The following is a 17,518-nucleotide window of genomic DNA, read 5'->3' on the forward strand; positions in this document are numbered from 1 at the left end:
TTTTTTTTAATCTAGTCATTATTTAATATATTAACCTAAAATGTAAGAAAATTAATCTCTGTTTTTATGATAAATAAAAAGAAATATTATAGGACATTATTACACAAATTGACTTAGTACTAAAGTATGCATGGCATGTGTTGTGGGTACTTAGACAACGATATATATATATATATATATATATATATATACCTAATATATAAGTTTTTATGAATACATAGAAAACACCCATGTCTCAGGAACAAATATTCATACTCATCACACTAATAAATGCCCGTTCCAGGATTTGAACCCGGGGCCATCGGCTTCATAGGCAGGGTCACTGCCAGTGCCAGGTATAAACTGTAGATAAAGTCATGTTTGTCCAAGGCTGTATATTTTCAGATGCAGGCAGTGGGTCAAATTTGTTGGGAACGAAGACGTGATACATCTTCCCACAGAAAAGTTACATTTATTGAAACGTATGTGCAGATCATTTTGAAAATAAACCTTTTAATAAAATAAAAAAAACACGACTTAAAAACTTTTTTAAAATAATTCGGGTCCACATTAAGCCTGACCAGATATTAGTCCACTCAAAGAACTATCCACTATATAACATACAACTTAAATGTGGACTCGATGCTAACCTGATTTCGAGTACAAAATTTGTAGACACTCCTGTCCCTATGTTTCAACACTCCCCATTTTATCGATATCGATAAGAATCACAAGCGTGTAGCGTACTACACTATTTAAATCGCTTATGTTGGTACTATGGTTCTTTGACAGTTCTTTGTCGTATATTTTGGTAATGACTTGCGAAACAAACTGATTCCACCGGCTTGTATGGAAGTCCCGTCTCTTAAAATGTAGTGATTATATACTCTTTGGTTTTGTAGTTATGGTACACAGATTGTATAAAAACAAAAGAATAACTTTTAGAGACGAGAAATATCAAAATGGAAATAAGTATAGCCAACATAAGAATAACAAACAATTTAAGAGGTGTAGACGCCTCCTAGTGACCTGCAGGTGATATATATACGTGGGTAAAGGCTCCACTATACGTTTACAAACACATTTTATCGTATAGCACATCTAGTTGATGTGAGTTGATACTTGGTTGATACTACCTTGATCCTACCATCTATGTTGTTAGGGTTGTGTATAGTCGGCTTATATTGAAGAAAACAAAGTGTCAAAATACTTTGCTTATGCCAATGCCATGGTTTTAATGTCGCACAGTGAAACTCGCATTATTTATTTTGTTATGATTTGTTTATGTATTGTGTTACATGTGAGTTGTACTTTTGCAACATAAAAGTCATAAAACAATGTCATTAATTAAAAAAACAAGAAATGATGCGGTTAAGGCTGCAGTTACATCTTATTTGGAACGAAGGAATTACCCAGTACGTTTTACTATTAAACCAATTTTCAACACAAGTTTTATAATGTATTGCAAATTGATAATCTTTATTTTATGGACTTTAAGGATGTAGACATTTTCAACAACAACAATTCCATAAGCCAAAGTGTCGAGCAAATGGCTGTCTCCACTATTGTACAATGTGAAGCGAGTCGCGCCAACTCAATTCTTTTTTCTTGCATAAACAACGATCCAGGACAATATGACGTACAGTACACAAGGTAATATTTTTTCACCATTTTTAAATTCCAAATATAGTACTATACATACTCACAAAAAACACTATCTTGACTTATGCAGAAAACACTATTATAAGTCATGTAACATTAAAAAAGATATGGGCTTAATATTCGGTATTTGGCAAGTTTTCCAATGTTTGTATTTGGCCGAATTATTTGGTTAATATTTTTTATTATGTTTGTTTTGTTCCAAAACTTTAGGACGAAAGGGGACGACCACCCCGAAACCACCTTTCCATACAAACGTAGTTCCCACTTTCCCCTCTGGATATTAACATTCTGCGAGCATCTGTCGTCTAGAATATGTTAAATACTTTATACCATCCTCTTTGATCCAGCTGCGCCAGATTATCTTAAACCAAAATTTCAATTTGTAACACCTCATCCCAGTTGCGACCTTCGTACCTCTCAGAGTCTTAAACTCTCTATTCCTCTTTACCGCACTGGTTTCATGTCCAACACTTTTGCCCTTCAAGCAATTTGTTTCTAGAACGATCTCGCTCTCCCAATACGACAAGCACAGAGCAAATTTTCCTTAAAATACCAATTACATTAATACTTTTCAGAGTACACCATCATTGTTGGACAATATGACGGTTTTAAATGGGTACAGTATTTAAAAAATATAAAATAAATAAATTAGCCTCTATTTACAGAACAAAGAACAGTTGCACATTATCTCTCTATTATCTCCCATCTTTTGTATTCTTTGCCTGCTTGCCCTTCGGCAAAAGCCTCCTCCAAGCTTCTCCATTCTCTCCGATCTATTGCCACTCTGAGGTGCAAAATGGTAGCTGTCAAGTTCTTAGGGATAGGTAAAAATATTGATGATGTCGATATTGATACTTTATTTTTCTGTACAATTAGTTTTTTATGTATAAGTACCATTTACTTGACTACAATTTAACATGTTTTTTATTGGATCCTTGATAATCATTGGCTTTAAAAATATAAACTGTTGTGCTGTGCTGTGCTGTGTGCCACTTACACTGATAAGTACAAATTTTACAAAGTTTGTTGGATATCAAAAGTGTCGAAATTACAGATAATGTAAATAAGAATACAGTACAAAATTACGCCAAATAAAATTTTTTGCCCATTACTTCTGTCGAAGTAGATAAGTCATTTTCCTTCTTATAATGGATTTTCAGCTACAGAAGAATAATTCTAATGCCCATTAACTTAGAAAAAGTTTTAGTAATATATTATGAGACATATATTTCTAAAAGTAAAAATAAATAGGGCTAAGATAATAATATATTAAGTTAATTGTTGACATAGACATAGAATTTTTTTATTTAACACCACATTGAAAGATGTTTACAGGCAATGCTACAAAACATTACAAGCCTTAAAATTAAACTTAATTAGGCACAAATTTATGTTTACCACTTGTATCATAATGTACTATTCTGATATGAGGCTATAAATAAATAAAAAATGCCCGACAGTCCATTTGTTTTTTAATTATTATAAAAGTTAGGAGCAAAAACAGGTTTCATACAAATTTTTAAATGCTCCTAACTCTTATAATATTGAAAAAGCTAAAAAACCAATCGGTTGGGCATAGCTATGATTAAAATACATATAATCGTGTAAAAATTGTTATTTTATTTATTTATTTTATTCAACCTTTATTGCACAATACAAAATGTACAAATGGCGGACTTAATGCCTTAAGGCATTCTCTACCAGTCAACCATTGGGTCAAACAGAAACTTACAATTGGTGCAGAAAAGAAAATCAGTACAGAGAGATAAAAGTCACTATCTAAACACTACTATTATCAATAAACATACATAAATTACAACATACATAAAACACATACATATATAATATATATGTATTTGAAATCATCCGAGGCACAAACAAATGGAGCAAACGAGTAACCCAATGGTATCCAAGAGAGGGAGAGAGAGGGGCCAAGAGACCTCTAATGAGATGGGGTAATGACATCGCTAGATCCCGCTATCGGAGGTGCAAAATTGTAGCTGTCAATTTCGAGCCATTCTTAGGGATGGGTAAAAATTATTTTGAAATACTTGCTACATGTCGATAATTTTTCCTTACCATAATGATAGTCTAAGACTATAATTAAACGTGTTTATTTTATAAAATAGGAAGATATAATTATAAAATGAACATGTATTAAACATTATTGCATGGAACAAACATGCGTAATGCTATGGCATTAGATTTGCAATTAATAATAACTATTTCTTTGTTATACCTTTCAATAAAGTAAACTATTATTAAGTGCTATATTCCCCTTTTTTGTTACTTTACAGATTGTTAAACTTTATAAAAGAGATTAAGGTGGAAAATGTAAAAAATGAACTCCTAGCATTACTAACTCCTTTACTGTGCCATATGTATTTGGAAATGCTCCGAGGCGGCCATGGAGGAGCAGCCCAAATGTTTTTGAAGAGGCATTCAGTGTCATTGCCACAGAAGGATCTGTCCTTTCATCAGCCAATTGATGGCAACTTACCATCAGCACTATATCGGCCGAACAGCCTGGAACAATTATTCAACTCATTACAAAATGGCACCATTGACAATGAAGCACCTGAGAAAGATTATTTGAACCAGTTGCTTGATGATATAGGATCCATTTATACATTGCAGGATGTGGAAACAAAACCATCCATTGCAGCATTCAGGTAAAGAGCTAGAAAAAAAATTAACACAGTCAATGTTGTGAGATAGCAGAAACTTGCATGAGCTTATGTGCATGTCTACATGCAGGGATACAAATATTTATTTTTACTAGCATTAGAGATTGGGCCAGGAAAATTAGCCTATATTTTTTTGTATGTATCAACTTATCTCAATAAGTGAAATGTAATTCCCTTTCCTCGCATGCCCATGCCCATGTCCCGGCATTTTGCCTTGGCTCATGGGAGCCTGGAGTCAGCTTGGCAACTAGTCCCAAGAATTGGCGTAGGCACTAATTTTTACGAAAACTAACGCCATCTGACCTTCCAACCCAGAGGGTAACCTAGGCCTTATTGAGATTAGTCCGGATTCCGGATACCTTATGATGTTTTCGTTCACCGAAAAGAGACTGGTAAATATCAAACGATATTTCGTAAAGTTACGTAAAACTCACTGGTAAACAAAAGGTTCCCCTATTTTCTATTTTTTTTTTCTTCTTTTGTTTCAGATCATGTAAATATGACATATTCCTGTCACAGGATGCATTAAACATGCTGAAAGCTTACTTAGCAAAACATAGCCATGTGCTTTTAGTTCAGGTTTTACAGACTTGGTTTCACATTGATATTAGCAATGATACTAACAAGAAGGATTCTGTAAGTTTTTTTATATGTATTTCATTTCATGCCTATAATGTTACTAAGGGAGACAGTTGAAATTTTTTGATGAAAGCTTATTAGAGAAAGTAGTCCTAAAGATATTACTATGTAGACCTAAAAAGTCAATTCGAGTCGCGTTCAGTTTTATGATAGGGCCGTGTCGTACAGCTGCGTTCGTGGCCAACAAAATATGGTCGCGCCGCTCGATCAGCGGCATCAGCGCTCACCTTTGGGTTAGCATTATTTATGCTGAGGCGGGTGTGTAGTGGACTCGCCTATTAACTTATGTATTTATGTTTTAAATTTCCCTGTTGTTTTATACTTGTGTATGTTATAGTTTATCACAAATAAATGATTCTGATTCAATTTGACATACATGGGATCAGTACAAATTTTTAGGAAAATCAAACACCTTATGACTTTCAGGAGGATGACGATGATGACCTTACTAATGATGGAATTCATATAAAACAAGAGAAAGTTACTGACACTAATGGTATGTATAGTATTATTCTTAATCTATTAATTTAGACGTTGCATTTAAGAGTTATTAGTGTCATTGCATCTATACAGCTTTGATACAGCAACGCGTTTTAACATGCCCTTCTACTAACGTAAGTTACATTTCAAGAACCACAATAGTTAATGCTTAGAGAGGAAACTATGCATTAACAATTTAACACCTCATGCCTTGAATGATGGTCTCATTAAACCAAAATCAAAAATTATCAAAATTATTTTTAACAAATGTTTACACTCATAGGTGCCGAATCCTCCTTTAATTTAAAAACTTGTGTTAGGAGGTATTCGCTCTTTCATATCTCGCTCATTGGTCCCTATGACAGTTTATTTTTATAGCTGTCACGTAAAAGGTGTGTAGACATTTTTTGGAAGCAGAGTCTGCTTAGCAGACTATTTAAGATATAACATTTAAGTAATAAAAATACGGTAAAAACTTTTTTATTTATTTCTTATATAACTTAATAACCCACCCATAAGAGACTTAAAGGGGCTATCATAGGGACCATCATCAGGGACAGGTATACGATCTTGTTAGTTCCTTCACTTTACTCTCACTCACACAAAAGCTGATGGTTGAATAATATCAAATCATATTTTGCACATAGGTAATTCCTGCGGCTGTATTGATACAAGAAGTCGTTCTATTTCATTCTTTTCTAATTACTGCTCTATTAATTCTAGACATATTTTCAAAATGTAATGGACATACCGAATATCAAAGTGTGGATAAAGAATTGAGGGACTTACAAGACGCAATAAAGAATGTGAGAGAGTCAATGGCACCTCTCAAGCTGTACAAAGTGGCTGCTCCTGATACTTAGTAAGTATTATTTTTTGATTGATCACTTTTAAGGCAGTTTACTGAAATAGTAATCGACTTGTGATTAAACTAATTAACTTATAATTTATTCGACTGAATTAATTATTGATTAAAGCACTCTATATTTAGATTGTTATTATTAGTATTGAACGCTAACCAAATTTTGGTGGTAACTACTGGGAAAAAAATCCCACCTTTTACCAGTGGTAACTACTGGGAATGAAAATTCCCAGTAGTTACCACCAAATCGAGTTGGTGGTAACTAGTGGGATTTTTTCCCCAGTAGTTACCAGTGGTAAAAGGTGGGAAAAAAATTCCCATTAGTTACCACTGGTAACAAGTTGGTGGTAACTAGTGGGAATAACCCCAAAATTTGAACCCATACCCACTTATAAAAGTATGAAATTATGAAACTAGGCAAGTTTGGGACTGGGCCATCTTAGGCGCACGTACCTTACTTACTTGCCATTGCCAAATACAAATTGAATTACTTTATTAGACTAAGTACTAATTTTACTGTACGCCAAGACGAACAAAATTCTCGGGACATGGAGAGCTTATTAAGCATAAAAAAATTCAATTGCATATGTTCATACTTTAGATTTTATTCATATCTAAAAAACTCTGATTTCGTCACTGACTCACTCGCTCATGATCATCAAAACCCTTAGGGTACTTCCTGAAGTCATTGGAAGCTGAAATTTGGTATGTAGGATAAAAAACTTGACATTTTTTGCCCCGTAAGGTGAAAAATTTATTCACTTATCATAATTTTTTACTATGCAATATTTTTTGTAGTAACCAAACGGCCAAGCCACATAATTTTGACTTAGTCAAAAATATAATGAAAATGAAAATGTTTTTGATGGGTCACTTTTTCTTTTTCAGTTTGGTATGTGCAAAGACTGACCCCGGTTGCAATGTTCTCTGTGGAGGATTTAGTAATTCAGAAATTAGATTATGGGATCTCGGCCAAAATAATGTGAAGCGAAACGTTAACAAGAACATCTCAGAATTTGAGCTGGCTTGCAATGTGCCTCCTGAGCCGGAAGCGATGGTAGATGATACTTTGTAAGTTTTTAACTTTTTATACTACGTCGGTGGCTAACAAACGTACGGCCCGCTTGGGAGGAAGCAGCTACCGTAGCCGTTGGCCGCTTGCAACTAAAGGGTAGATACAATAATCTTCGGGCCGGCAGCTGCGCCTACTCACGGCATTGCACTATTTTATTATTAAGTGCAATCCTAAATGTTCAGTGTTACAGTTGTAAATGCAGTGTTGCAATATTTTAATGAATTGTCAACTGTACTGTTCTCCAGTTCAAAGGGTTTAAAGGGTTCAACTGTTCTTAGGGTTAAAGCTTCTTTTAAATCCTTTAAGTTTGGTTGTAAGGTTCATTATTTGTTTTCAGACAAATTGGAACAGGCGTCCCATTAAGAGGACATTCAGGTCCCGTTCAAGCAGTGAGTGTTCTCTCTAGAGAAGAGTTGGTCCTGTCCGCTTCCCACGACTGTACCATGCGCGCGTGGAGATTACAAGATTATTCATGTGCATCTATTTACAGGTAAACAGTATTTTATGATTTTGTATGATCCCATGTAGTACTAGCAACTCCACCAACGACGGCTGCAGATGCGCACGGTTAATAAAGATAGTTTATTTTTCAAGTAAGCATATTACAACATGCGCTTATGAACGTCAAATAAAGCTACGCCGGCTTTAACCCTACACCTCTGACCCGAGAATATTTAAATCCCCCCTCAATTGGAGGTGGGTATCGCAATATGGGATCGGCAAGAAATTCGGTAGCATGCATTAAATAAATAAAAAATACAATTTAAAAAATTAAAATTAAAATTCATTTATTTCAGACAATTGAAAATCCATAATTTATAAAGTTAATTAATTAGAACTAAAATTAAATAACATTAACATACAATTATATAAATTAAATACTATTAGACTTGAATAAAAAAAATAATTAAAAAAAAAAAATATTAGTAAATAATAACTAACATTACATTAAATTAAATTTCCTGTTAAAACTGACATGCAGGGAGGACCAGTGCCTCAAAAGGCCACTGTCCCATCTATTTGCCACTGTGGCCAGGAGGCTGTGGCGGCTGTCACGCACCCTGCTAAGCATCGCGGCGCAACGCTTGCGAAGCGTGGCGTGGAAACCGTCCACGCTCGCATCCGCAAACATCCCGGACGCGCTACAGTATCGCGGCAGCCGCAACAGCACCCTGAAGGCATCGTTGTATTGGACCCGCAGAGCATTTAGCGATCGCTGGGTGTACCTTGTCCATAGACTACATGTGTACAGCGATGTACAGTACGCTTTAAATAAGGTTATCTTTACTTGGGCTGTACATCGGCTGAACCTGCGCGCAATCATGTTTGCTCTCATCGCTAAAGCTCTGCGTTCCCTCTCAATGTCTGCATCATCACGCAGATCTTCGGTAACCAAATGTCCAAGATATTTAAAAGACCTCACCCTATTTAGTTCCTGTCCATCAAGAAGAATGGGAGGGACATACGTTGGGCTTTTGGTTCCCGCTTTAAAAACCATATATTCGCTTTTGAGCGCATTGTTTTTAACTTATGGTCACGGGCGTACGATTCGCAAATGTCGATAACTATTTTCAATCCCCCTATCGACGGGCTCAGCAACACCATATCATCCGCATAACTTATATTATTGAAACAGACTCTGTCAACATGGCATCCGACATGCGTGCTGCTGAGTCCCTCGATTAGGTCATTAATATATAAATTAAATAATTTCGGGGAGGTTAGGCCCCCTTGCCTTACACCGCATTGCAATCCGTACTCGTCCGAAAGTGCGTTGCCCCACCGGACACTGTTTCTCTGGCCACCATACCAACACCTAAATATACGTGTTAGCTCCTTGGGAAACTTGATCTTGTCAAGCTTTTTCCAAAGTAGGTCGTAATTGACAAGATCAAAAGCTTTGGAAAGATCCAAAAAGCACGCATATATAGGCGTTTTTCTTCTTGTATAATACTCGACAGCCTGCTTTAGACATGTGATTGCGCTCTCTGTGGAAAGGCCTGCACGAAAACCGAACTGAGCGTCATGTATCTGCAAACACTTGTCCAATTGCACACTAAGCAGGCCGTCAAACACTCTAGCTATAATGGTTGCCAGAGAAATAGGCCTGTAATTCGTTTTATCGGATATATCACCAGTTTTATTTTTGATGCTATCATCAAAAATCAATTCCTATGAACTACTAACGTTTTCATCATACTTTCGGGCAAATACGAAATTTAAGTTCATATGGAATAAACAAAAATCGTAAAATAACATACAGTAGGCACTTTCTTATAGAAATATGAGGTACCAGATTGTCAATCTAGGACTTTATCATTGCCAAACATAATATAATAATCGCTTACGCACTCAGTTACAGTTTAATATGAACCTTTGTGCGTTCAAATAAGGATTACGATGGCGCATTATATGTGAATGTAAAAGGCATGGCAACACGCGTATAACACGTGATGTGTCTATAGTTTATTTCTTTAGGGCATCGGTTGACCTTATATCTCTTACAATAAGGTTCACGTCGCGCATTTATGAATAACACCATTAGTCTGGTCTCCGGCAGTAGTGTTGTGAGTTAGATCTGCATAAACTACGATCGAGCTCAATCTCATGCTCAATATTCATCCAAAATTATGACTCTCTTTTCCACGGCACTCAAGAAATAAAATCTAATAAAAATTTAATAATGAATTTTGGTTTCAGAGGACACAATTATCCAATTTGGTGTATGGACGTCTCGAAGAATGGTCTATTTATCGTCACTGGTTCGCAAGACAAGACAGCTAAGCTCTGGTCACTGGACAGGACATTCCCTGTCAGAGTGTTTGTTGGACATATGTCGGATGTTACGGTAAGTTATGCCATAGTTCGTGTCATCTACGATGACACGCAGATTACAAACCTAACCTTTAATAACATGACATTACGAGTCAAGGCACGCGTCTTCGTAAATGACACTATCTATACAGGGGCTCGCGGGGGACGCGCGCTTTCTGTTTACATTCGCGTTCGGCATTTTATTCCGTTACAAACCTTATACCGTGCCGCTTGTGTTTAAAATCGGTTAGCTCGACGAGCTTAGGTTCTGTGGCCGAGACACGAGACGAGCCGCGATTGTAAATCCGCAGTGAGAGAACTCATCGGCACTGTCTAGTGTCCTATGACCGGAGGTACCAGGATTGTACTTATACTTACCGGCCGTATCTAATTGTCCGTCTTACATTTTGCAAAAAGTACATATCACTAAATAAAATGCGCACATCACGGATAATGGAGGGTTGCGTCCCTTAGTAGAATACGAAAAAAGGGAGAAACAATAAGTGAGAAACTGAGGTATGTCCGGATTATCCGGCTGTTCTCGTCAGGTCGCTTTTCTGAACGGAGTCATAGGAAATTTTGTAAGAAAGTTCTATAATTATATAATAATTATATATGATAATGATTCTATAATTATATGCTAATGATTTTTTTAATCAAATCACAGAGTCACTAGTTTAAACGGTGTAATTCAATAATTGATTGTTTTAAAGTATTTGAATTGAATAAATGTAATGTTTCAGTGCGTGAAGTTCCACCCCAACGAGGCGTACATAGCGACGGGCGGCGCGGACCGCAGCGTGCGGTTCTGGAACGTGTGCGACGCGCGCCTCGTGCGCGTGCTGTGCGGCCACCGCGGCGTCGTGCGCGCGCTCGCCTTCTCGCCCAAGGGCTGCCACCTCGCCAGCGCCGGTACTTATGTCTATGTGGGATTCGAACCCACAACACGCTGGGTTGCCGGTTCAACGTGCAACCAATTACAGCTTACACCATTTGATGCGGTCTGGTTAGTCCGATATTGTCATCAAGTCAGGATCTGATGACGGGATCCTAAGGAAATCAAGGGAAATCTACAAATATTAGGCACATTTGACTATAGTGATTTCGGATTTTTATAGAAACTCGAGCATTTTGCTCTCGGTATCATTTGGTGAAGTGGAACTGAAGAATTTATAAAATGATAGAATTGTAATACGTTCACTGGCCCAATCTATATAGCAGCCGTCAAATTCGAAGTACGATTTTTTCAAAATCGATAGAATACAAAAAAATAAACTAAAATCACACAAGTCCGAGTACAAAATAAATGCATACGGAGTGCCACAAGGCAGTATCTTAGGCCTCTTATTATTTGTTATTTACATCGATGACTTACCTACCTGAATCAACGCGGCATACCTCTGTTTTATTTGCTGATGATACCACAATAATCGTCAAAGGTACCGATATAAACACATACGAGAACAATGTAAATATGGCGTTAAATGATGAAAACACCTGGCTTAAAGAAAACAACCTATCAATAAATCTCAACAAAACGAAATTTTTACAGTTTAGTTCATACAAGGCACGGCCACAGCAAATCAAAATTTTACACGACAATGTTGAAATAGAAGAAGTTGAAGACTCTGTCTTCTTAGGAATCACACTGTAATTGGAAAAAACTTGTGGATAATGTATGCAAAAAAGTTAACAAATTTATTTTTCGCCATAGTACTATGGCGACTTAAAAAAACCGTTTCACAAAAAACTGCCCTCATAACATGCCATGCATATATCGAGTCTGTATTAAAATACGGTATCCTTCTATGGGGGAACTCGGTGGAAGTAGATCGAGCGTTTATAGCTAAAAAAAATTGCATACGAACGATATATGGCAAAAATCGAAGTGAACCATGCCGATCTATTTTTACTGAGTTAAAACTGCTAACACTCCCATGTATGTATATATATGAGGCAGCTGTATTTGTAAAACAAAATTTGGAACTTTTCCCATCATTTAATAATTTGACGAATAGATCACTCAGATAATATCAAATGACACTACACTACCTCCCTGCAAGTTAAAACTAAGAAAGAAAAGTGCCTACTATATGTATATAAGAATTTTCAATAATATTCCCGCATCTATTAAGACACTTCCAGATGCAGAGTTTAAGAATAAGTTCAAAACCCTATTATCTAACGCATGCTTCTACAAGGTTGACAAATATTTTAGTTATAAATTTTAGTAATTACCCATAATATTTTATATCCATATCTTAGACCCTTTGACATTCAACAATTGTAATTTTGGAATTAATGTAATAATAATATGTTATACGTTATACTATTAGCAGAATATACTTAGTAAGTACTTAAGATATTGCATGCACGCAGTTAGTGTCCACATGCATGGCTTTGTCATGTCATGGGAAAACCATTTTCACATGCCATGTGGCAGAACATATTAGGGGTCAAAAATGTAAATATTTATAACATCTACTGTACTGTACCATATGTTCTTGTGAATAAACTTTCATTTATTCATTCATGCAAAGTTGCTATGGGCCGATACAGATAGACTGCAACCCGACTGCAATTTGTATGGGAACTGCACGTCAACTGCAACGTCGACGTGCAATTCCCATACAAATTGCAGTTGCGTTGCAGGCCGTCTCACTGTCTGTACCGGGCCTATAAGATAAAATCATATTCAAATTGGACGTCCCTTCTATAATCAATAACTTTCTGGTTCTAAACTTCTAAACATTTATGATGCGCGCCTCATGCGGTCAACATGCGAGCGGAGCCGCGAGACCGGTTAGTTTTATAATAAACGTAACTATGCTTTATAACTAAATACCTTAAAACGTTGTTTATTTTTCAGGAGATGACAAAAAGATAAAAGTTTGGGATTTAGCAGCTTGCACCTGCATCCACGAATACCGAGGTCATCATGGAAAGGTCACGTCTTTGGATTGGTCGGCGATCGGGAAGCCAAGTCTGACGCATCGGGTGAGCGCAGACCCTAACGATCCGTCCGCAGAAAATTCGCTGTTGTGTTCTGCCGGAATGGACGGCGTTGTCAAAATTGTCTGGGATAATCACAGTAAAAATAAGTATGTAAAACTTCATTTCCACTTATTTTGTCAGTGTAGCCTCGCCCTAGGCAAACTCACGCGTGGCTACAATGCCTACGGCGGAATGTTACACAGACCGCGATCTGTTTCACGCGGCAATTTCGAAGCGAATCGTTTCCTGACTGGAGTTGTGGATCCGTCTTATAAGTACTGTAGGTACAGTCAGCGTCAAATACTTCGTAGCAATCAAAGTGACCAAATAGTTCGGTACACCATACTAAATATATGGTGTACCGAACTATTTGGCTACTTTGACTGCTACGAAGTATTTGACGCTGACTATACAATACATTAGAAATTTTTGGAAAATTGAAATTCTTTTTATAGTTAGACTTACTGAGAAAACTGACTTTACATTTCTTATACAATCAATAATTCTTTGGTGATAGTACACTATCATTGGTTCTTATAGATTGGTTTTATCTCACTAGTTGGTGTAGTATAATTTTGTCAAAGATTTTTAGATTTTAAATTGATGATTATTTTGCAGTTAGTTCACTGCGAAATAATCATCAATCATGTTTCAGGTCAATAAAGATATTTTACAGTACATATGGTGCTACTTTACCGCACTAGTGCGAAAATTAGCATATTACGTTACTGTGTCAAACATTTAAAGGGCCATATGTACTGTAAAACGTTGTACGATACATGTGCGAATAGGGAATTCGCAACTCTTGTCGATTTAAACACTCCCTTCGGTCGTGTTTTAATTTCCTATTTTTCGCACTTGTATCGTAAATAACTATTTCATTTCTGATGCCTCATGCTCTGATGCATTTGAGGGCCAAAGTACTTCGACTAAAATGATTGCCCTTTATCCCTTGGTTCACAATATTCTATTTGTTCTCTAAAGTCCGCATCCTCAATATTGTCAGTTATATAGGTATTGTTTTTTGTTACAGACAAGTCTCCAGCCAGGATATCCTGACATCAACATACAACACCAAATGTTCATATCTTGTGGATTTGCAAGTTCACCCGGAATGGGTAGTAGCTATAGGAGCTAAAAGATAAAAAGTTATTTGTATTCTGATACTCTGTTAATATACACTACTTATGAAAGCAAAATAAATTGTTTTATTATATTACAATAAGGGCCTGTTTCACAGTCTCCAAGTAAAGTCCTGAATAAGCTTCTTCTTCTTCGTTGTTCCCAGCGAACGAAAAAAACATAGAAGACTAACGTCAAACAAAATATCAGCGTAAAAGTGGCCCCACTATTTAAACACAATACTAATAACGGACCAATTGATATCAACAGATATCTAGTCAATAGTTACCCTGCTTACCAGTGTTGGTCGAACGTGAATTAGAATTGACCATTAACCATTACAAATTGAATCGTAAACTGTAACGGACGGTTCAATTTGTAATGGTGCCAACACTGCTGCCTACGAAGCTAAAGGACCTGGATTGAATCCTGTTTTGTTCCTGAGTTTTGGATGTTTTCTATGTATGTATGTATTTCTTTAATTCTCGCCTAGTACTAAATAGCCGGCAAGTGTAGATGTGTTTCGGCCTAGGCGGCACGCTCGGGCGAGGAAAACTCTTGCGCCGCCTCCGCCGAGGCACGTCTTCACTGGCCGGTTTGTGCGTGAGGAAATTGCCTCGCGCGTATGCTCGCTCTGTGGGGACCCGGCTAATATAGTACAAGTTACTCAAGCTAAGCTAGTAACATTATTTATTCTGTGGCTTAGTTTAGGTTAGGCTGATCTATGTTAGATAATCCCCACAAATATTGACTTATTTATTGCAACAAGTTATATTCAGTAAATATGGGCATGGCCAGCACCATTTTTGTTAACACATTCAGTGCTAAGCACCCAATTCCGATACAAATTAAACCCGACTAGTGAGTTCTTGGCACTGAAAGCATTCAATTCTCTGGCTATATAAATTATACAGTGCATTTGTAGTGACTCCAATCAGTTAGTGTTCAATTGGGTTCTTATGAGAATGAAAGTGGAGATGGGCTGGCCATATAATGAGGGAAAACAAAGATAAATGGACTAGAGAACTTGTGGAGTGGTGCCCAAGATATAACACCAGAAAAAGCGGGCCACAACAGTACAGATGGTCCAACGACCTAAGAAAGACTGGAGGAAAAGCTTGGATGAGTGTTGCAAGAAATAGACCAAAATGGAAGACTTTGGAAGAGGCCTTCGTCAAGGGACGAGTTGGAGTTGCCGATGGAAATGATAAATAAATATACTTACAAATGTAAAAAAAAAAACTTCAATAATAAAGGCTATTTTTATTATTTATTTATTTTATTAGAATGATAAAAAAATACAGTTAATAAAAAAGTTTATTGGAACAGTTACAAGTATAGAACAAAACATTTTTTCATAACACATTATTTTCAAAAAACCATGATTTACATATTGGACCAGTCAATCAAGCCTTTTTGAAGAAGTTCATAAGTGTAGCTTGTTTCCCTTTCTGAGGAGGAGATATCTTCTTTTTGCTATTTTTTGAGCCACTTTTCTTATTAGTTGGAGAGACTTCAGACTTAACTAATGCTTTCTTTTCACTAGCTGCTTCATTATTTACTTTTTCTTTTTCTACATTTTCCTTCATGTCTATGTCCTCATTTTCTGACAGACTCTCATAAACTTCCTCTTTCTTAGTCAATATGTACCCATCCTCATCAGTATAAGTTTTGTTAACTATCTTTCTTCTCTTCCTAGGATTTAACATATTGGATGCCACTTTGATGGTATTAACAGCTGGTGTGGGAGGTATCTCATCTTCCGATTCTATATCCATTTTTTTATCAAGGTCATCTTCATCGTCAACAAATGGATCATTTTTCTCGTCATCACTCTCACTATCTGAAATATGCAAGACCCTCTTGCGCTTTTTATCAACCTTGGCAGTCTTTTTTATTTGGGTCATAGACTTGTTACTGTTCTTGGATTTATTTTTTAAAGTAGTATCCTCAGTCTCCTTCGTTTTTATACCATTACTGATGATAGTTTTATCATAATTTTTCTTTGTTTCTGGTATTTTGTGTTCAATATTTACATCCATTTGTTCATCATTTTCCTTGGCATCTGTCTCTGTTTTTATTTTAACATCAGGTTCATTTTTCTTGGTCTCTTTTGTTGATTTCTTTGCTGGAGCACTGTCAGACCGGCTGAAGAACCCAGCTATTCCTTTTTGAGATTTATTACTATTCTTGATATCTGTCTTCTGCTTGTTGCCATTTATAGTACTTTTTTGTGGCGACACATTCTTTTGTGGTGAATGTTTTTCTTGCTTTACAAATGATTCTGATTTTATCTCTGCTTTCTTTGCATCACCATTCATAACTTTGTCTTTCACATTTTCCTCTTTAATTTTCTTTGGAGGTGGTTTAGTCACTTTTTGCTCAGGTACTGCCACTTGGCTGGATGACTTCAATCTATTTATTTCATCTAATGTCAATTTGGAACATACATTGTTTTTAAGCAAGCCCGAACATAATTGGTAATCTTCAAATTTAGTGATCGCCATGAAAGCTACTTTATCAACCGAAGGTTTTCCCTTATTAATACTGTATATGTGCTCAAAGAAAACTAACTTCAGCCCCTTGCGATAGTCGGTTATTTCATCTTCAGGACATACGATTGTTCGAGCGTTATTATCGTTTGTTAATCCTGATATAATATAAGTAACATTAAGCATCGTTTCCGGGTGTTTTTTTCTAATATCCGCTGCCGCATTATTCATCAGAGATTTGCTTTCATTAACATGAATACAGAATTCTTTGCTAATAGATACATAGGTAACCAACCTTTCTTCGTCCAAAATTATTTCTTTTAATGTATTTAAGTGTGATAAGTATTTTTCATCGCCCATTTTCACAATGTTTCACTTAAAAAACCGCGATTTCTACGTTTCTTCGTTGTCGCCATTAAACGTCAGACGCCTGTCAGAAGTGTCAAAAATTATATTCTTTTAATGAACGGCCATAGAATGCACGGTCTGACTAATTATCGAACGCGAACTAATAATCAAATGAAAAATAACCGCGATAGTTGAAATGTTGTTATGATGCCTCTTTTGAGTTTAGCATTGCGAGATATCCTTCCACGTTATGTTTAGCCGGGTGTTGGATGGCCGTCTATTCGTTCTATTCAGTTTTTTTTCCTATATGGCAAGATTACTGAAGTATGTCATTCTGTTTGTGTCATCCATCGTACCACTCGTT

General features: G+C 36.4%; 2 protein-coding genes across 2 annotated transcripts; one reads left to right on the top strand and one right to left on the bottom strand.

The window, feature by feature from the left end:
- Window positions 1-1,187: 1,187 nt before the first annotated feature.
- LOC133516000 (TAF5-like RNA polymerase II p300/CBP-associated factor-associated factor 65 kDa subunit 5L) lies at window positions 1,188-14,395 on the top strand. Its single transcript, XM_061848664.1, has 12 exons — window positions 1,188-1,394; window positions 1,478-1,632; window positions 3,939-4,313; window positions 4,817-4,964; window positions 5,394-5,463; window positions 6,171-6,309; window positions 7,198-7,380; window positions 7,722-7,874; window positions 10,085-10,232; window positions 10,942-11,110; window positions 13,068-13,299; window positions 14,226-14,395. The coding sequence occupies exons 1-12, from the start codon at window positions 1,317-1,319 to the stop codon at window positions 14,335-14,337; spliced, it is 1,962 nt and encodes a 653-aa protein (XP_061704648.1). The 5' UTR covers window positions 1,188-1,316; the 3' UTR covers window positions 14,338-14,395.
- A 1,218-nt stretch (window positions 14,396-15,613) lies between these two features.
- Window positions 15,614-17,346, bottom strand: LOC133516001 (DNA polymerase delta subunit 3). The gene has a single exon (XM_061848665.1). It carries the CDS (start codon window positions 17,164-17,166, stop codon window positions 15,721-15,723), a length of 1,446 nt encoding a protein of 481 aa, XP_061704649.1. The 5' UTR covers window positions 17,167-17,346; the 3' UTR covers window positions 15,614-15,720.
- Between the last annotated feature and the right edge of the window lie 172 nt (window positions 17,347-17,518).

This window comes from Cydia pomonella, chromosome 3, assembly GCF_033807575.1.
Source record: "Cydia pomonella isolate Wapato2018A chromosome 3, ilCydPomo1, whole genome shotgun sequence".
NCBI classification, from domain to species: Eukaryota; Metazoa; Arthropoda; class Insecta; order Lepidoptera; family Tortricidae; genus Cydia; species Cydia pomonella.